Below are 21,199 nucleotides of genomic sequence, written 5' to 3'. Positions count from 1 at the left end.
CCATATTGTTCAATAGAAAATACGATTTGCGATCTGATTATGATTGGTACCATTGGGCCAAGGTTCAAATGTGTTACTTCAATTCATTTGGCAACTAAGCAGCATAGGCCTTCCAGCACATTTCTGTCCTGGGTGTGATTGACAACATAACAATCACCTGCATTTAGATGTGAACTCGCTGGGGTGAACAAGTGATTTGTGCCTTCTTAGACAGAACAGTTAAACTATCCCTCGCCAATAAGAGGGGTAGTTAAAATGCTTTGAGCTTTTAAAGTTATAGAGTGTTAACCACTGAGGAAATCCCTTTGCGAACGTTAAGTGTTTGAGTGGTCTTCCTCTGGTGTAATTCTGCTGTTCTATCGGTAAATGGGATGACTGAGTCAATTTTCACATTCAGCTGGGAAATAATTTGTTGATGGTGGGATTTAATCCAAAGGTTTACAGCTCAGACGGGAATCTCAAAAATTGGGCAAAAAATGCTGGCCTTGCCAGCAATGTCCACACCCCATGAATTATTATTATTTTTAAATAGTTCCTTTTGACGTGCTCTCCATCTCCCTGTCTCCTTCTTCCTCAAAGCATCAAACTTAAGGGAAAAGCATATAGCTACACAGAGGTGAGTGGCAGGTCAGATGATTGGCTGGAATATAAAGAACAGTAGAGAATGACTAAAAGGTTAATTGGAAGAAAAACATTAGAGTATGAGAGGAAGTTAGCTGTTAATGTAAAAATGAATAGCAAGAGTTTCTATAGGTATTCGAAAAGGAAAAGAGGAATAAGGTGAGTGTTGGCTCTCAAGAAAATGAGAATGGGGAGTAATAGTAGATAATAAAGGAAGGGTGTCGTAGTTTGCAGGAAGACTTAGACAGGTTGCAAAGTTGGGCCGAGAGGTGGCGGATGGAGTTTAATGCGGAGAAGTGTGAGGTAATTCACTTTGGTAGGAATAACAGATGTGTTGAGTATAGGGCTAACGGGAGGACTTTGAATAGTGTGGAGGAGCAGAGGGATCTAGGTGTATGTGTGCATAGATCCCTGAAAGTTGGGAATCAAGTAGATAAGGTTGTTAAGAAGGCATATGGTGTCTTGGCGTTTATTGGTAGGGGGATTGAATTTAGGAGTCGTAGCGTTATGTTGCAACTGTACACAACTCTGGTGCGGCCGCACTTGGAGTACTGTGTGCAGTTCTGGTCCCCACATTACAGGAAGGATGTGGAGGCTTTGGAGAGGGTGCAGAGGAGGTTTCCCAGGATGTTGCCTGGTATGGAGGGGAGATCCTATGAGGAGAGGCTGAGGGATTTGGGATTGTTTTCGCTGGAAAGGCGGCGGCTAAGAGGGGATCTTATTGAAACATATAAGATGATTAGAGGTTTAGATAGGGTGGATAGTGATAGCCTTTTTCCTCTGATGGAGAAATCCAGCACGAGGGGGCATGGCTTTAAATTGAGGGGGGGTAGTTATAGAACCGATGTCAGGGGTAGGTTCTTTACCCAGAGGGTGGTGAGGGATTGGAATGCCCTGCCAGCATCAGTAGTAAATGCGCCTAGTTTGGGGGCGTTTAAGAGATCCGTAGATAGGTTCATGGACGAAAAGAAATTGGTTTAGGTTGGAGGGTCACAGTTTTTTTTTTAACTGGTCGGTGCAACATCGTGGGCCGAAGGGCCTGTTCTGCGCTGTAATGTTCTATGTTCTATAAATGGCCAATGAAATAAACAAATCTTTGCTTCTGTCTTCACTATAGAAAATACAAAACCAGCCAGTCCTAGCCGTAAATCAGGAGGTGGAAGGGAGAGAGGAACTAAGAGAAATTACAATGACGTGGGAAGCTGTACTGAGCTGCAGCTGACAAGTCTCTGGGTCACGATGGAATTCATCCTAGCATCTTAAGAAGGTGGTTAATGAGATAGTGACAGTAGATTTGTTGGTGTTAATTTTCCAAAGTTCCATCAGACTGGAAAGTAGCAAATATAAGCCCTCTAATTCAAGAATGGATGGTGGCATAAGACAGGAAATTTAGGCCAGTTCGATAGACATCTGTTGTGGGGAAGATGTTAGAATCAATCATTAAAGAGGTTATAGCTGGCCACTTTGGAAAAACTCAAGGTAATCAGGAAGAGTTAGCATGGTTTAATGAGATTGTGTTTAACCAATTGGAGTTCTTTGAAGAAGTAACGTGTGGATAGAAGGGAACCTGTGGATCTGCTGAATTGAATTCCAGAAAACATGTGATAAGGTGCCACATCAAAGGTTATCATGGAAAACAAAAGCTAGTAGTGCAGGGGGTAACATATTACCCCCTGCACTGCTTCTGATAGAAGATTCGCTGTCAGAAAGTAGAGAGAATGCATATTTATTGTTTAACATGGGAATGGAGGTGAATGTAATGCTGAGACCAGTAGCAATCTGTGTGGTTGTTCTTGATGCTGTCAGAGTGAGTTCACCCTCACAGGCAGGAAGACTGTTCACTGTGATAACATCAAACTGACGCCGGCTGTTTCATTCTCGGGTAACACAACTTCCTGTTTCTCTGCTGCCGGTTCCAAACCTCACATCTCACTTCTGAGCAGAAAATAAATCCAGGGACCACAATCTGGTGAGAACATCTGTCAATGCGGCCTTTATCTGTCCACAGAGTCAGGGCAGAGTCACACTGATCACATTGCGGTGACATTTACAAATGAGCCTATTATTTCTGTTCAGAGTTTCCATTCCCAGATATAACTGGCTGTGTTTGTGGATCAGTCAGAGTTCGCTCTGATCCCCATAGCCGGGAACTGATAGCCTGCTCCCTTATATTTTATATCATTGTGTGTTGCTTGTTTCCTGTTTCTCAGCTTTTATCTTTGACAACCTCATCTTTCTGCTTTTTAAAATCTCTCTCAATTTTTCTCTCAGTCTTTCTGTCTCTCCTTTCCTCTGTATCTTTCTCAGGTTTTGTGTGTTCCTATTTAATCAAGATGTTCAAAATCATGAAGGGTTTCTGATTGATTATGGAAGGAAAATCAGGGAGAAAAGCAGAAAACCTCGGCAGGTCCTGCAGCATCTGTTCAGAGAGAAACAGTTAACATTTTGAGTCCATATGATTCTTCAGGACAGGAAAAACGTGGGTTTTTAGATCAGGGAATATGATGGGGAGATTTAATAGAGATGTTTAAAATGACAAATGATTTATGATAGTGTCAATGGAGAGGAACTGTTTCCCAGGAGCAGGAGGGTCTGTAAGCAGAGGACACAGAGATTTAACATAATTGACAGCCTAACTTTAGGGCATGATAAGGAGATTGTTTTACACAATGATTTGATGTGATCTGGAATTGCACAAACTGACAGGTGCTAGAAGCAGGTTTGATAGTGACTTTCAAAGGGAATTGGATAAATACTTGCAGAAGGTAAATTGGCAGAGTGATGGTGAATGGGATTAATTGGACAGTTCACTCGTCTTTGTGACATTCTGAATATTTCTATTTGACTTTATGTGGAATTTGCACATTCTCTCCATGTCCGCGTGGAGAAGCAACTGGGTTTTTATGACAATCCAGCAGCTTCATGGTGACTATTTCCTCCTGCTGGCCCCAGAAATTACCAGATTCATTCAGCTCAATTTGACAACCTGCCTTTGTGTTGTTGTGGGTTCTCTCTCACTCCCTTTTTTCTGTTTTAAATCAATTTCACAGGGTTTTAGAAGGGGACGATTTGCGGTCTGGTCTCAAACAAAACATCACATCAGGATCTGACGGAGTCACCCTTAATATCATAGCCTGAATATCACTGGACTTTGAACATGGAAGGAGAAAGCATTCGTCACAGTGGGGAGAAACCATACACGTGTTCTGTGTGTGGACGAGGCTTCAACCAATCATCTGATCTGTCAAAGCACGAATGCAGTCACAGCGGGGGGATGACTTGGAAATGTGAGGAATGTGCAGCAGTATTCAGATCCTCAGCTGAGCTGGAAACTCACCAGTGTGCTCACACTGGGGAAAGACCAATCAGCTGCTCTGAGTGTGGGAAAGGATTCAGTCACTTATCCCAGCTAATGATACACCAGCGAGTTCACACTGGGGAGAGACCATTCACCTGTTGTGAGTGTGGGAAGAAATTCACTCAGTCATCCAACTTACGGACACACCAGCGAGGTCATTCAGGGGAGAAACCATTTACCTGCTCCAGATGTGGAAAGAAATTCCCTCATTTGTCTCATCTGCTGGCTCACCAGCAAGTTCACACTGACCAGAAACCTTTTAATTGTTCAGACTGCGGGAAATGTTTTAAAAGTTCCAGGGAACTGTTGTCCCATCAACGTGTTCACACTGATGAGAAACCATTCAGGTGCTCTCATTGTGGGACTGGGTTCAGACATTCATCTCATCTCATTGTACACCAGCGAGTTCACACTGGGGAGAGGCCGTTCACCTGCTCTGACTGTGGGAAGGGATTCACTCAGTTATCCAACCTGCTGACACACCAGCGAGGCCACACTGAAGAGAAACCGTTCACCTGTTCCCAATGTGGGAAGGGATTCACTCGATCATCTGACCTCCTGACACATCAGCTTGTTCACACTGGGGAGAGACCGTTCACATGCTCCAAGTGTGGAAAGGGATTCACTACCTCATCGCACTTGCTGAGACACCAGCGAATTCACTCTGGCGAGAGGCGGTTCATCTGCTCCGAGTGTGGGAAGGGATTCACTCAGTCATCTGACCTGCTGACCCACCAGCGAATTCATGAGTAACTACAATGATTAGATTTTGTGGTTAATCAAGTCAGGAATGAACATTGCTGATCAGGGTCTATTTCTGCTGATAATAAACTCCAGCCTACTTATAGATGTTAATATTCTCGATAAAAGTCAAATAAATCAGCTTTATGTTAAATACCAATGTCTGAATCTTTTAACATCACAAACACAAGGTAGTTCCTTTTCAAAGGCTCCCTCAAGCTCTCTGTCCTCTCCAACACTCTCTCCTGGTTAAAAGTGATTGTTATAATCTGCCTCTCCAATCATGGTTTTGTCCATTTATCCAAATATTTCCCATGTGACTCCGTTTTTTCTTTCTCAAACTCCTCTGAAGCATAGTGGGATGTTTTATTACATTAAACATGTTCTATAAAGACATAAGAACTAGGAGCAGGTGTAGGCCATCTGGCCCCTCGAGCCTGCTCCGCCATTCAATAAGATCATTGATCTTTTTGTGGACTCAGCTCCGCTTACCCACCCACTGACCATAACCCTTAATTCATTTACTGTTCAAACATTTATCTATCTGGCCTTGAAAACATTCAATGAGGTAGCCTCAACTGCTTCAGTGGACAGGGAATTCCACAGATTCACAAGTTCCTCCTCAACTCAGTCCTAAATCTGCTCTGCCTTATTTTGAGGCCATGACCCCTAGTTCTAGTTTCACCTGCCAATGGAAACAACCTCCTTATTTCTATCTTATCCATTCCCTTCATAATCTTATATGTTTCTATAAGATCTCCCCTCATTCTTCTGAATTCCAATGAGTATAGTCCCAGTCTACTTAGTCTTTCTCCAAAAGCCAACCCTCTCAATTCCAGAATCAACCTCATGAACTTCCTCTGCACCCCCTCCAGTGTCAGGATATCCTTTCTCAAATAAGGAGACCAAAACTGTACATAGTACTCCAGGTGTGGCCTCACCAACAACTTATACAAGTTGTTACTGTTTCTCAAGTCAGTTTGTACACAGTAAGATTCCACAAACAGCAGTCAGACCGATTGAAGAAGGGAAAGGGTTAATGTATTTTGTACCTAAAAGGTTGAACTTTGTACTTAGAATGTATCACAAGCATGACCCTTCATTATGGCTAATCCCCTTGTTTATAGTGCTTCAGGCATGAATATAAGTTATTTATTCATGGTTTCATTCTTTAACTTCATTCTTATAAAGACAGACAGCAAAATATCAATGTAATGTTTGTAAAGTCTTACCTTTTCTACAAGCTTGTCTGTGGTTTGAGGAAGGAAGGCAATTACAAGATGTGGAGCATGATAACGGCCATTTAAAGGAGGACTCCCGCTGGGCCAGCTACAATTGTGCCGGTAACTTCAAAGGAAGGGCCGTGGAAGAGCAGGAAACCTCAGACTGTATCGTGACTACAGCTGCCAGAGAACTGGACTTTGATTCATGACCAGACCAGTGTTTGTGTCGTGACTGGTGCTGGGAGCCATAATGTATATATATCCCCACTTTTCTGTGTTCAGGGAGAACTTTGGCTTCCGCTCCCGTGAGCTTGTGAGAATAAAGCCTACTTTATTTTGACTCATACCAGCCTCAGAGGTATTTTTTACCTACTACACCGACTAACCCATAGTAGTGTTAGTTAAGGCAGGAATGTTGGTCCCACTGCAGCAGGAGAACTCCCCTGTGGACAGTCTGTGGAGTTTTTGAGCTCTCCTGAGCTGAGAGTGGATCTGATTGAACTGTCAGGCCTGCAGTGGACCTTGAAGAACCGCTGTCTGGGATCTTTCCTCTCGATTCACTGATTCAAATCTTTTTGGCCAACCAAATAAACTAACTTAAATTTCAATTCACTCACTCCCAGCTAAAGTTGTTCCTGATCAGTCACATAATTAACTTTGAATATCAATCCCTATTTAACCTTTGGAGCAAAATCTACAAAATCAAAATCAGCTGTAAAAGAGAAAGAAAGTTCTTGTGTTCATTCAGAAACTTTCACACCCTTAGAGCATCCCAAAGTGATTCAGTCAATGATAGATTTTGGAAGGAAGAATGAGGAGAGGCAGAATAAACTAAATGGGACAATTTTAAACAGAATGCAGGAATGCAGTGACTTGGGAGTGGATGTAAACAAATGCTTTACTGTGACAGGACAAGTTGATCAAGCTGTTTAAATATAAAACTAATAGGTTCTCCGTTTATTAATGGAGACATGGAGTACAAAAGCAAGACAATTATAGTAAATCTTAATAAATCACTGATTAATCCCCAGCTGAAATATTGTGTTCAATGCTGAGCACCGCACTTTGGGAAAGATGTCAAGGTCTTGGAGAGGGTGCAGGGAAAATTTCCCAGAATAGTATCAGGGATGAGAGCTTTTAGTTCTGTGGAGAGACTGCAGCAGCTGGGATTGTTCTTATTCAAGCTGAGAAGGTTAAGGAATTATTTAATAGAGGTGTGGATTTTTAAAAAACATTTTCCATCTCCATCGGGAGAAATTGTTTCCATTGTGGGGATGGTTGGTAACCACAGAACCCGGATTTAAAATAATTAGCAAAATATCCAGGATGGAGATGAGAGATTATTTTACTCAGTGAATTATGACGATCTGGAACACATTGTCTGAATGACTGGTGGAGATCCAACAGTAACTTTCAAAAGTGATTGAGACTGATCGCTCTGCTTGTGAGTCTTTGGCACATTCACAAACCTACTCAGTAGCCATGGCAACAGACACTCGATTTCAGCAACTTGCGTGGAATTTCCATTTTAAAGTGTCATCATTCATTGTACATTAGGCCACATCTATAAACCTGTTTCTCACACCTCCAATGAAGAGGGACAAATGTGGATGGATGGATCACTTTGAGAAGTTCTTTGGTGTCTGATGTGATTTACCCTCTCAAAGGCCCATTCATAAACCTTATTTTTGGGGTCTTACATCAATCACTTATTCAATTGTCCATTAGTCAAGCACAGATAATCAAGGTAATCCCTCCTATTCCCATCGGATATTCATGAAGTCATTTTGTGGCTCATTGCTTGCTCGGACATCTGGCTTAATCGTTACTCAGACAGTTGGTTTCCATGTGGGTCATGACAACCCCCCAAGCCGATCAAGTTTGTCTTGTTTCAGGTTCTGTGCTACAGAAGTGTCTTTGGCAGAGACAACAGGTCCACACTGTCCTGTGTTTATCAACCCAGAAAGCTTTCCTGATAAGAAAAGGAGTGAGAGAGAGACCCCCATAATAGTCAATACATTTCCAAAGATTTATATAAGGTTATTGGTGATTTCTTAAAGATGTCCCCACCAAGAGAGGGATTATCTTTATTGACATCTCAACTGATTTCAGACTAACCTCACCATTTTAAGCTGTTTCCAAGCTTGCTTTCCTAATTTCTGAATGACATTCCCTGGATAACAGACTGAAGCTACTCGAATGATCAGAATCAGCCACACAAATCCATAAGCTGCCATCGAGAGTAAATGTCAAAACTTTTCCAGTAAGTGTGATAACTGTTGACTTAGATTCATCCTCCCCACCTGCAGATCATCTTTCACAATTCTAAATTATTGACATGCTGTAAATACATCTGGTTCAAACATAAGTTCATGCACGAACTTTAAAGATTCTCCAGGTCTCTGTTCACTTGCATCCACCTTGTGGATATTTTCTAACTGATTCTGGACCTCATCAATTTGTCCTTTCTGAACCGGTTTAGAAATCTTATTGAGGATATACTCGTAATCCGTGTCACCCTCTTCTCCAATCCACAGGATATCTCTCACCCCCGGTCTGTTTTCTCTGTTAGACTATCTATCAGTCATTCCCTGTAATGAGGCAGTGCCATTGTATAGTCCTGGCTTCACTTAGGAACTTCTCCATTCATGTTTAACGAAAACTGATCCCACTCCGAACACCACTTGTAAGATTTAGCTTCACAAATCACAGATTACCCAAAAAGGGTGTTGAGCTCAGAAGTGACTTAAAGTATTTCATTGAGGAACAACAGTTTAAGTGTGATGCAGAAGCTAAATAAACAGGAAAAACCCACAAACTGACAGGTGAGAATGGTTTACCAGTCCCAGAGGACAAACAGGATGATACAGAGTGAGTGCTGGTCTCTGTAGCTGGTGGCTGCAGTCTCCTCTGAATGGTTAACTGTTGTGAGCCAGAGTGTGGGTATTGGGCTGAAGTCAGTACGGATCACTTCAAAATCTCTTCACTCTCGAGAGCCTGTTTTAACCTTCACGCAGACAGTTAGATTACATGAGGGTCATGAGATTGAAGGCCTGTGCTGCAAACAGAGTTAACAGGTCTGTCCTGTGTTTGTCAGCCAGTAACCTGCTGTGGAAGCTTTCTTCATAACACAGTGAGCTACTTCTATAATAATCCAGAAATTTCTTCAGATTTTATAGGGTTATCGGACAGAGATTTTTTTTTACAGCCTAGTACTTGGAGTGGAACTTGTGTGCACTCCCGAGCTGAGGGGAATACTTTTTTGATTTGATTTGATTTATTGTCACATGTATTAGTATACAGTGAAAAGTATTGTTTCTTGTGCGCTATACAGACAAGCATACTGTTCATAAAGAAGGAAACGAGAGTGCAGAATGTAGTGTTACAATCACGGCCAGTCATAGCTAGGGTGCAGAGAAGGATCAACTTAATGTGAGGTAGGTGCATTCAAAAGTCTGATGGCAGCAGGGAAGAAGCTGTTCTTGAGTCAGTTATGTGTGACCTCAAACTTTTGTATCTTTTTCCCCGAGGAAAGAAGGTGGAAGAAAGTATGTCTGGAGTGCATGGTGTCCTTATTTATGCTGGCTGCTTTGCCCAGGCAGCGGGAAGTGTAGACAGAGTCAATGGATGGGAGGCTGGTTTGCGTGATGGATTGGGCGACATTCACGACCTTTTGTAGTTTCTTGCGTCTTGGGCAGAGCAGGAGCCATACCAAGCTGTGATACAACCAGAAAGAATGCTTTCTTTGGTGCATCCGTAAAAGTTGGTGAGAGTCGTAGTTGACATGCCAAATTTCCTTCGTCTTCTGAGAAAGTAGAGGCACTGGTGGGCTTTCTTAACTATAGTGTCGGTGTGAGGGGACCAGGACAGGTTGTTGGTGATCTGGATACCTAAAAATTTGAAGCACTCGACCCTTACTACTTCGTCTCTGTTGATGTAGACAGGATGTGGAGATGCCGGCGTTGGACTGGGGTAAACACAGTAAGAAGTTTAACAACACCAGGTTAAAGTCCAACAGGTTTATTTGGTAGCAAAAGCCACACAAGCTTTCGAGGCTCTGAGCCCCTTCTTCAGGTGAGTGGGAATTCTGTTCACAAACAGAACTTATAAAGACACAGACTCAATTTACATGAATAATGGTTGGAATGCGAATACTTACAACTAATCCAGTCTTTAAGAAACAAAACAATGGGAGTGGAGAGAGCATCAAGACAGGCTAAAAAGATGTGTATTGTCTCCAGACAAGACAGCCAGTGAAACTCTGCAGGTCCACGCAACTGTGGGAGTTACAAATAGTGTGACATAAACCCAATATCCCGGTTGAGGCCGTCCTTGTGTGTGCGGAACTTGGCTATCAGTTTCTGCTCAGCGACTCTGCGCTGTCGTGTGTCGCGAAGGCCGCCTTGGAGAACGCTTACCCGAATATCAGAGGCCGAATGCCCGTGACTGCTGAAGTGCTCCCCAACAGGAAGAGAACAGTCTTGCCTGGTGACCTGCAGAGTTTCACTGGCTGTCTTGTCTGGAGACAATACACATCTTTTTAGCCTGTCTTGATGCTCTCTCCACTCCCATTGTTTTGTTTCTTAAAGACTGGATTAGTTGTAAGTATTCGCATTCCAACCATTATTCATGTAAATTGAGTCTGTGTCTTTATAAGTTCTGTTTGTGAACAGAATTCCCACTCACCTGAAGAAGGGGCTCAGAGCCTCGAAAGCTTGTGTGGCTTTTGCTACCAAATAAACCTGTTGGACTTTAACCTGGTGTTGTTAAACTTCTTACGATGTAGACAGGGGCATGTTCTCCTTTACGCTTCCTGAAGTCGATGACAATCTCCTTCGTTTTGTTGACATTAGAACATAGAACATAGAACAGTATAGCACAGAACAGGCCCTTCAGCCCTCAATGTTGTGCCGAGCTTTATCTGAAACCAAGATCAAGCTTTCCCACTCCCTATCATCCTGGTGTGCTCCATGTGCCTATCCAACAACCGCTTAAATGTTCCGAAAGTGGCTGACTCCACTATCACTGCAGGCAGTCCATTCCACACATTGAGGGAGAGATTATTGTTGCCGCACCAGTTTACCAGATTCTCTATCTCATTCCTGTACTCTGTCCCGTCAGTGTTTGAGATCCGACCCACTATGGTGGTGTCATAAGCAAACTTGAAAATCGAAATTCTGTACCCACAGGAGGGGTAAGATTTGGGAACTCACGATTCTCCATCAATTCTCATTCCCCTTCTTTCTGGTGGATAATGGAGGTGTCACTGTGTGTAATGTGCAGGTCAGTAAGAATTCTCAGCAAGGATTAATCAGCACTTTCTAATTGGAAATGTTCATCAGGAGAACCTCTCAGGCACTGAATTGTAGAGTTTGTACCAAAGATCAATTTAGGATTGAAGTAAAAGTTCAGAATCTTGTTGTAAACTAATTTCTGATGAGAGTTGCTGAGTTATGGGGAAAGATCAGAGGCAGCGGTTCTTAAAGGGAAGCTGCAGCCCTGAGAACACAATCAGCTCTAGATCTAGAATTTTAAACTTCAGCCCAGTTACAGGGATTATTAACATCAACGAAACAAAATCCAAACCAGATAAAACTAGAACCAGAGGGCACAACCTCAGGCTAAAGGGACAATCCTTTAAAACAGAGATGAGGAGGAATTTCTTCAGCCAGGAAATGGTGAATCTGTGGAACTCTTTGCCACAGACGGCTGTGGAGGCCAGTCATTGAGTGTCTTTAAGACAGAGATAGATCAGGGATCAGGGGTTATGGGGAAAAGGCAGGAGAATGGGATGAGAAAAAAAATCAGCCATGATTGAATGGCGGAGCAGACTCGATGGGCCGAGTGGCCTAATTCTGCTCCTATGTCTTATGGTCTTATGAACTGTCAGTATTGAACTGCACTAACAGCAGAATCCAATCCCTGCAGTTAATTGTGAACTCGTTGGTGCCTCAGCAGGCTGCCAGACTGAGTGAATCCCTTCCCACACTCGGAGCAGGTGAATGGCCTCTCCCTTGTGTGAACATGCTGGTGTCTCCTCAGGTGCGATGAAGAAGTGAATTTGTTCCCACACTCAGAGCAGGTGAATGGTCTCTCTCCAGTGTGTGTTCGCTGGTGTGTCTGCAGGTGAGATAACTGAGCAAATTTATTCCCACACTCAGAGCAGATGAATGGCTTCTCCCCAGTGTGAACTCGCTGGTGTACACTGAGCTGGGCTGAAGACCTGAATCTCTTTCCACAGGAAGTGCAGCTGAACAGCTTTTCCTCAGTGTGAATTCGCTGGTGACTTAGCAAATCAGAGGGCCCAGTGAATCCTTTCCCACATACAGGGCAGGTGAATGGTCTCTCCCCAATGTGAACTTGCTGGTGTTTCAGCAGATTGGATGACTGAATGAATCCTTTCCCACACTCAGAGCAGGTGAACTGTGTCTCTCCAGTGTGAACTCGCTGGTGTCTCCGCAGGTCAGATAACTGAGTGAATCCCTTTCCACACTCCAAGCAGATGAATGGCCTCTCCCCAGTGTGAAACCGCTGGTGTGTTAGCAATTGGGATGACTGAGTGAATCCTTTCCCACACTCTGAGCAGATGAACGGCCTCTCCCCAGTGTGACTGCGCTGATGAATTTCCAGCAGGGATGGAGAATTGAATCCTTTCCCACACTCCCCACATTTCCACGGTTTCTCCATGGTGTTGGTGTCCTTGTGTCCCTCCGGGTTGGATGATCAGTTGAAGCCTCATTCACACACAGAACACGTGGACAATTTCTCGTCACTGTGAACTGTGTGATGTTTTTTCAGGCTGTGTAACTGGTTCAAGCTCTTTCCACAGTCAGTTCACTGGAACACTCTCTCTCGGGTGTGTGTGTGTCTCGGTGCTTTTCCAGTCACACTGATATTTCAAACCTTTTCCCACGGGCAGAACAGACAATCATTTCTCCTTCCACATTCGAAGACTGACGATATTCAAATCCTGATTAATCGAGTGACTCTGTCGGCTCTTTACGTGATACTTGGTTTGAGTTTCTCGTCTGCAAATCCTCCCGTTCTAATTCTCTGCAAAAAGAGTTTACAAAGTCATCACCGGAAGAACAGGAAATACTAGTTCCTATGGAACACTTTGATCTCTTGATCCCCAAAGTTGCAAATTCCTGTCCCACTCATGTCTTTAGTTTAAAATTCTCCTCTTTGTGTTCAAATCTCTCCAGGGCTTCATCCCTCCCTATCTCTATATTATCCTCCAGCCCCGCAACCCGCTGAGATATCTGTGCTGCTCTCATTCTGGCCTCTTGTACACTCACTATTTAATTGCTCCACCATTTGAGACCATGCCTTCAGTCTCTCATCCCCAAACTCTGAAACCCTCCCCCTTCACCTCTCCCTCTAGCTGCTATATTTTTGTCCTTTAAGGCACTGGAGTATTGCTAAAAACCTTTTGTATCTTATACTCATCCGGACAGACACAAAAATACCAAATTGTAAAGATTATCAGTTGGACTTGTGAAGTGTTTTACTTACACTTGCGAGAAGCTATATATAGTCAAACACAGGGAGCTGCCCTCTGCATGTAGAAGGAACATGTCCAAGCAATTCTGAAACGAAACAAAGGCAGGAGTGATAGTTCCCTGGTGCATTCTCCATGGCAACATCCTAACCAATCAGAACTGACTGTCGAACCAGTCAATACATGTTCCTCATGCAGCAGCAATTGTTGTTTGCTTTGAAAAATTGTATTTCTGCATCTGTCTGGATGAGTGCAAGATGAAAAGCTTCAAAAACACATCTCTTTCAATCAGCAATACTTAAATTCCATACTACTGAGTGACCATGGGTTTACAATTCCATTGTTGCTGATCTGAAAGTCCCAGTGAACGCACATTTTATGAATGGCTCATTGCCACCTATAAAGATCATGCATAAAAACAGAAAATGCTGGATAAACTCAGCAAGAATGGGAGCAATTGTGGAGAGAAACAAAGTTAATGTCTGAGTCCATGTGACCCTTCTACAGAACATAAAAAAGATATAAATGATAAACTTGAAGAGGGGTGGGGCAGAATGGAAAGCTAGTGATCGGTCAGAGTTAAGGAGAGATTGATAATGATGTCAGGGGCTTGAGAAAAAAGAGGGTGTTAATGGAATCATTAGGGATTGAAGAATGTTGACTGTGGCAAAGGTTAGATACGGAATGTGTTAATGGAAGATCAGAGGTCAGTACTCAGTGGGAGCAAAACTGAACAACAAGGGACAGTGTCCATGCAGGGCAGTTGTGTTGGGACAAGCCAAGGGGAACTGAATAACAGAAAACAAAAAAGGAGAGTGAAGATGGAAGGGAAAGTTCACATTCTAAAGATGTTGAATGCAATGTTGAGTCCAGAAGACTGTAACTTGCCCAATTGGAAGATGAGGTGTTTTTCATTCAGTTTGCATTGTGTATCACTGAAGCATTGCAGCAGACCAAGGGTGGACATGTGGGCATGAGAGCAAGACGCTGAGTTGAAATGGTAAGTGATCGGAAGGTTGGGGTCAAGCTTGGGGCTGGAGTGAAAGATGTTTCCACAAAGCAGTCACCCAGTGTATGTTTAATATCCCCAATGTAGAGGAGACCACAAAGGGAGCAGTGAATATAATTCACCAAGTTGGAGGAAGTACTAGTGAAATGCTGCATCACCTGAAAGGAGTATTTCTCCTTGGGCAATGAGCAGGTAAAGAGGCAGATGTTGCACATTCTGCGATTGCATGGAGATTGCGCATGCACTTGAGTGCACATTGCCCCGCATAAAGATGGCGGCAGCGCATGCCCTTTGGTGCACATTGCCCTGTATAAAGGTGGCAGCAGCGCATGCGCTTTGGTGCAGATTGCCTCTATAAAGATGGTGGCCGGTATCTGGGGTCTCTCCTGGAGAAAGATCGCCTCGCCGAGCAAACGCGGGACCGAAAGCTTATGGAGGGTTTAGTGACGGCACAGTAAGCTTATGAAGCCTCTCTAACTTACCTGCTGGCTCTATTTATGTTTACGGATTTATTTTTGACTCTGGATCCGCACTCGCCCTTTGTAAATCTCGCATTTTAAAACCTCTCGCTCGAGCTCTTGCCTTCCGTCTCTACCGACTGCGCATGTGCCAACACACAATGATTGACACCGATTCCGGACCAATCGGAGGAGGCGATGCTGGAGGTTAGAGTGTGAGCGGCTGATGCTCCAACCAATCGGACTAAATGAGGGGCGGGGTCGGTCTGAGAGTGAAACATGCGCAGTGTCGGTGCGGTATCGGGATGAAGGCGATCGGATTGTCAATGCACCGCCTGGGGACACAGAGAGACTCATCCAAACACTGAACTGGGATCTCAGCCCAGGGAGAAGAGAGAGAGAGAGAGTGTGTGGGACTGGCATCTGAACTGGGATCTTAGCTCAGGAAGGAGAGAGAGAGAGTGTGTGGGAGCGGCATCTGAACTGGGACCTCAGCCCAGGGAGGAGGGAGAGTGTGGGACCAGCATCTGAACTGGGACCTCAGCCCAGGGAGGGGAGAGAGAGTGTGTGGGACCAGCATCTGAACTGGGACCTCAGCCCAAGGAGGAGGGAGAGTGTGTGGGACCGACATTTAAAAGAGAGGAAAAAATGTTCCAGAGAAACTGGAATTGTCTGTTCAGAATTTCTATCCTGTTCTGACAGTGATTAAATTTGTAAACTTTTGCAGAATATTGGAAGTGAGGATTTACAGCCAAAAGTTCAAACCAAACATCACATCAAGATCAAACAGAGTGGTTCAATTCATCAGGATCTGAATATCATCAGATTTTAAATGTGGAAGGAGAAATGTTTGTTCTGATTTGACTTGGGTAGAGATTTGAAGAATTCGTGTGACTGGAAAAGCACCGAGTCTCTCTCTCTCTCACACACACACACACACACACGAGTGAGAGTGCTCCAGTGAACTGACTGTGGAAAGAGCTTTAACCAGTTACACAGTCTGAAAAAAAATCACACCATTCAGTGAGGAGAAACTGTACACGTATTCTGTGTGTGGAGGAGATTTCAACTGATCATCCAACCTGGAGAGACACAAGGACCCTGATACCATGGAGAAACCTCAGAAATGTGAGGACTGTGGGAAGGGATTCAATTACCCATCCCAGCTGGAAAAGCATCGACGCAGTCACACAGGAGAGAGACCATTCACCTGCTCCATGTGTGGGAAGGGATTTGCTGACTCATTCTGCCTCCAGTCACACTTGCAAGCTGACGCTGAGGTTAAGCTATTCTGCTGCACATCCTGTGGGAAAATGTTTAGGTATTCATCCAACCTCATTGTACATCAGCAAGTTCACACTGGGGAGAAACCATTTACCTGCACTGTGTGTAGGAGGGGATTCACTTGGTCATCCCACCTGCTGAGACACCATCGAGTTCACACTGGGGCGAGGCCTGTCACCTATTCTGTGTGTGGGAAGAGATTCATTCTGCCCAAGACCACAAGGAACTACAAAAGGTCGTGAATGTAGCCCAATCCATCACACAACCTAGCCTCCCATCCATTGACTCTGTCTACACTTCCCTCTGCCTCGGCAAAGCAGCTAGCATAATTAAGGACCTCACGCACCCCAGACATACTCTCTTCTGTCGGGAAAAAGATACACAAGTCTGAGGTCAAGTACCAACTGACTCAAGAACAGTTTCTTCCCTGCTGCCAACAGACTATTGAATGGTCCTGCATTGCATTAAGTTGATCTTTCTCTACACCCTACTATGACTGTAACACTACGTTCTGCACCCTCTCCTTTCCTTCTCTATGAACGGTATGCTTTGTATAACACGCAAGAAACAATGCTTTTCACTGTATACTAATACACATAATAATAAATCAAATCAGAATCAGTGACACTTCCATTATCCACCAGAAAAAAGGGAAATGGTCCCGTCTGGTCCAGAAATACCGGGAATGGAGACGAGTCCAATTGAAGTAATGGACGAAATAAATTGCCCTCTAATCTCTTATAAAATCTTGAATTAAATATATAGAAAGGGCTCGCTCTTGCTCTGTTATGAAGAAAGCTTCCACAGCAGCCTGCTGGCTGACAACACAGTACAGGCTTGTTATCTTTGCTCAGGTCATGTAGCCAGGGATCCCTGGCTGACAAGGGATATTGAGGCTCTGGTCAGGTAAAAGAAGGAAGCATACATTGGGTTTAGGCAATCGGGGACAAGTGAATCACTTGATGTGATTAAAAAGTGTAAGAGAACACTTCAGAGAGCAATCAGGAGGGCAGAAAGAGGGTATGATATAGATCTGGCAGGTAAGGTTAAAGAAAATCCCAAGAGGCTCTATAGCTATATTAAGAATAAAAGTGTGGCTACAGAGAGAATAGATCTTCTTAAAAATCAGCGTAGCTGTCTGTGTGTGGAGCCACAGGAGATGGCTGAGATTTTTAATGAATATTTCTCCCCATGTTTACTGAGGAGAATATCATGGGTGCTAAAGAAATAAGAGGTTATGTATTGGGCCACACACATGTTACTTGGGTGGAAATATCTTCAGCCTTAATGCACTTTAAGGTGGATAAATCCCCTGGGCCTGATCAAGTGTATTCTCGGATCTTTTGCGAGGCGAGGGAAGAAATTGCAGAGGCCCTTGCAGAGATATTTGCTTCTTCTCTTCCACTGGCAAAGTTCTGGAAGATTGAAGCGTGGCTCATGTTGTTCCGTTGTTTAAGACGAGTAGCAAAGAGAAGCCTGGTAATTGAAGGCCACTGAGCCTGACGTCAGTGGTGGATAAGTTACTGGAGAGAATTCTGAGGGACAGGTTCAGTGGTCAGCATGGACCAGTTGGGCCAAGGACCTGTTTCTGTGCTTTATTGCTCTATGGCCAGTGCTCCATTTGTTATCGGTCTTTATACTTCGAACAAGCTTTCTCTCATACTCAAATGTTTCCTCCCTTATCATTCTTTTCATCATTCTTGGCCATTTTTAATATTCTGACCAGTTGTCTGACCTGCCAGTCACCATTGCACAATTGTATGTGTTAGAGTGGGCCAAGGCTGAGGCAGCTGTGTGATATATATTTTAAAAAGAGAATAGACCAACGTTTCGAGTGTGGATGACCCTTTTGTCAGAGTTCTCCACAGATGCTGTCAGACCCGCTGATATTTTCCAGCATTTGCTGTTTTTGTTTCAGATCGCAGCATCCGCAATATTTTGCCTTTAAATGTATTTATATATCCTTGTGGACTGTGTTAACAAATGAATTACTGACTGATATATAAAGCATCATGGGATTTAGCAGGCTTGACCACATTCCTATAGCTATTCAGTCATTAAAGACACAATCATGGAGCATTAAACTTGCCCAGCAGGGCCTCTCGTATCAGCAGACAGGCAGCTGCTTTGTGAGACAGCTACAAGTAGAGACAAAGTCAGAGATAAGAGTGTCCTGAGAAAAGAGATTCATTGTGAAGGCTCAGGGATGGTTGATGGATGTAGCAATTCTCATTCCCCAAAAGCTGTGAATCCCTGTCCCACACACACTCCCTCCATTCTCACTCTGCTGTATCTAATATTCACCCTCCCAATTCTCCTGAAGATGCTGATTCAAGCTGATTGACAGATCCATGTCCTGGACACAGCTGGAAATCTCCATGCAGGCTCCCAGACAGATATATGTCTATCTGACTGGACTAACAATGTGTGGAATGTACAGACTGGGGGAATAATGGGTGGGGGCGGGGCTCCCGGGTCCGCGCGCCTGAACCCGGAGACGTCACCGCGGAGCAGAGTGAATGCTATTGGCTGATTCAGGCAGCGCTCCATTGTGCGGTCACAATGACTCAGAGGGGCGTTCCCAGCACACAGTGTCCCATTGGCAGCAATATCACTGGTTACAGAAGCAAAACACTGCGGATTGGACACCAGCTCAGCGCGGCTGGCGGTCAAAGCCCCGCCCACCCCCACGTGGGATCGGGTTCCGCCCCCACATTGTCTACATACGGCAGATTGACCAATGGCAACCCGTGGAGGACCGGATGGGTGCTGGTCCTTCAGCCAATCAGAGTCCGGACTTGTGTCCATGGCCGCACGCAGCTTCCTCCATTCCGGCCCAGCAAAGCTGCTCCTCTCTGAATGAAGATTGAGCTTCAGACAGATTAATATTGTACTGTCGCTATCTTAGATATTTCCAGTCATTCACCTCTTGCTTATTAGAGTCATTAGTCTTTGGATTTCTTCTCCACAGGGATCAGTGGAGGGTGAGAGTCATTGAATATATTCCAGGGTGAGTTACACTGATTTTTGATTGATAAACGAGTCAAGCGTTATGGGAAACAGGTAGGGAAATGGAGAGAAAGTTAAGATGAGGAAGGATTTCCTCACTCAAGTATGTGGTGACGTTTTGGAACTATGCACCCCAGAGGACTGTGGAGCCTCAGTCATCGAGAAATTTCAAGCCAGAGATTGATAAGTTTTGAGATATTGAAGACATTGAGGCATCGAGCCATCTGGGGGATAGCGTGGGAAATGGCGCTGAGCTAGATCGGCCAATTCTCAATCAATGATTGAGGCAGTTTGATGGGCTGAATGGCCAACTGCAGTCCGATTTCTTATAATTTTTGTGTCCAGGACAGGAAGCAGTGAGCATGGATCTGTCAATCAGCCTCAATCAGCACCTTCAGGAGAATCGGGAGGGTGAATATTAGATACAGCAGAGTGAGAATGGAGGGAGAGTGTGTGGGATGGAGATTCACAGCTCTTGGGGAATGAGAGAGGAAATAATGTTCCATGGAAACAGGAATTGTGTCTTCTGAATTTCTATCTTGTGATGGCTTTAATAAACTCATTTTACAGGATATTGAAAGAGGAATCACGTTCTGAAATCTCAAACGTCACGTCTAGATCTGACAGAGTCATATTCCTTGGGAGCTGAATATCATCGGCCTTTGAATCGAGAAGGAGAAAAGTTTGTCCAGTCTGTCGATTTGAAAAAAATTCAAACATCAGTGTGACTGGAAAAGCTTCCACACTCGAATTAGAGTGTTGCAGTGCACTGAGTAAAGAGCTTTAAGCAGTTACACAGCCTGAATAAATATCACACCATTCACAGCGGGGAGAGACTGTACTCGTGTTCTGTGTGTGTATGAGGCTTCTACTGATTGTCCACCCAAGAGAGAGGCAAGGACACCTGCACCATGAAGAAACCATGGAAATGTGCGGACTGTGGGAAGAGATACAGAACCCCATCTCAGCTGGAAGCTCATCGGCGCAGTCACACTGGGGAGAGGCCATTCATCTGCTCTCACTGTAGGGAGGGATTCACTCGGTTATCCATCCTGAAGCAACACCAGCGAGTTCACACTGGGGAGAGGCCGTTCACTTGCTCTCAGTGTGGGGAGGGATTCACTCAGGCATCCGCTCTGTGGAGACACCAGCAGGTTCACACTGGGGAGAAACCGTTCACCTGCTCTCAGTGCGAGAAGGGATTCACTCGGTTATCCCAGCTGCAGACACACCAGCGAGTTCACACTGGGGAGAGGCCATTCATCTGCTCTCAGTGTCGGGAGGGATTCACTGACTTATCCAGCCTACGGTCACATCAGAGAGTTCACACTGGGGAGAGGCCATTCACCTGCTCTCAGTGTGGGAAGGGATTCACTCAATCACCCACCCTGCAGAAACACCAGCGAGTTCACACTGGGGAGAAACCGTTCACCTGCTCTCAGTGTGGGAAGGGATTCAGTCAGTCATCCAATCTGCAGATACACCAGCGGGTTCACACTGGGGGGAAACCATTCACATGCTCTCAGTGTGGGAAGGGATTCACTCTGTCATCCACCCTGCGGAGACACCAGCGAGTTCACACTGGGGAGAGGCCATTCACCTGCTCTCAGTGTGGGAGGGGATTCACTCAGTCATCCAATCTGCAGATACACCAGCGAGTTCACACTGGGGAGAGACCGTTCACCTGCTCTCAGTGTGGGAAGGGATTCAGAGTTTCATCCCAGCTGCTGAGACATCAACAAGTTCATGAGTGATTCCAGGGGTTGGATTCTGCTGTTATTGTTTCTGCTTTCAATTACATCCAGGACTGCATTTTGTTCATTCTCACAGTTGGTCAATGGGGAGGGTCGGAGGGTTTCTTTCTGCTGGACTGGCCGGTCTCATGACTTTGCCTCCAGTGGGCTGATGCTCTTTGAATCTTGTTGCAAATACCTGGTTTCAAATTTCACACGGATCACAGATTGACAGGGTGTTAGGAAGTTTGGAGATATTGAG

The 21,199-nt window shown here is 44.5% G+C and overlaps 2 protein-coding genes across 2 annotated transcripts in view; both read left to right on the top strand.

Annotated features, from left to right (window-relative positions):
• Positions 1–5,442, top strand: part of LOC144484832 (uncharacterized) — a 102,259-nt gene extending 96,817 nt beyond the window's left edge. The window contains exon 11 of the mRNA XM_078203193.1: positions 3,982–5,442. Within this exon, the coding sequence (XP_078059319.1) occupies positions 3,982–4,732 (751 nt within the window). The 3' untranslated portion in view covers positions 4,733–5,442. The remainder of the gene's footprint in view (positions 1–3,981) is intronic.
• Positions 5,443–20,115: 14,673 nt separating this feature from the next.
• LOC144484825 (uncharacterized) lies at positions 20,116–20,958 on the top strand. Its single transcript, XM_078203186.1, has one exon. It carries the CDS (start codon positions 20,116–20,118, stop codon positions 20,956–20,958), a length of 843 nt encoding a protein of 280 aa, XP_078059312.1.
• Positions 20,959–21,199: the final 241 nt, after the last annotated feature.

The sequence above is a fragment of the Mustelus asterias genome, unplaced genomic scaffold (genome assembly GCF_964213995.1).
Source record: "Mustelus asterias unplaced genomic scaffold, sMusAst1.hap1.1 HAP1_SCAFFOLD_129, whole genome shotgun sequence".
Classification (NCBI taxonomy): Eukaryota; Metazoa; Chordata; class Chondrichthyes; order Carcharhiniformes; family Triakidae; genus Mustelus; species Mustelus asterias.
The sequence above is the reverse complement of the archived record's forward strand: the minus strand, read 5'-3'. Positions and strand labels throughout refer to the sequence as shown.

What these genes read in the sequence shown, in the direction of transcription:
- LOC144484825 (XM_078203186.1), top strand. Translation starts at nt 20,116, where the DNA reads ATGAAGAAACCATGGAAATGTGCGGACTGTGGGAAGAGATACAGAACC.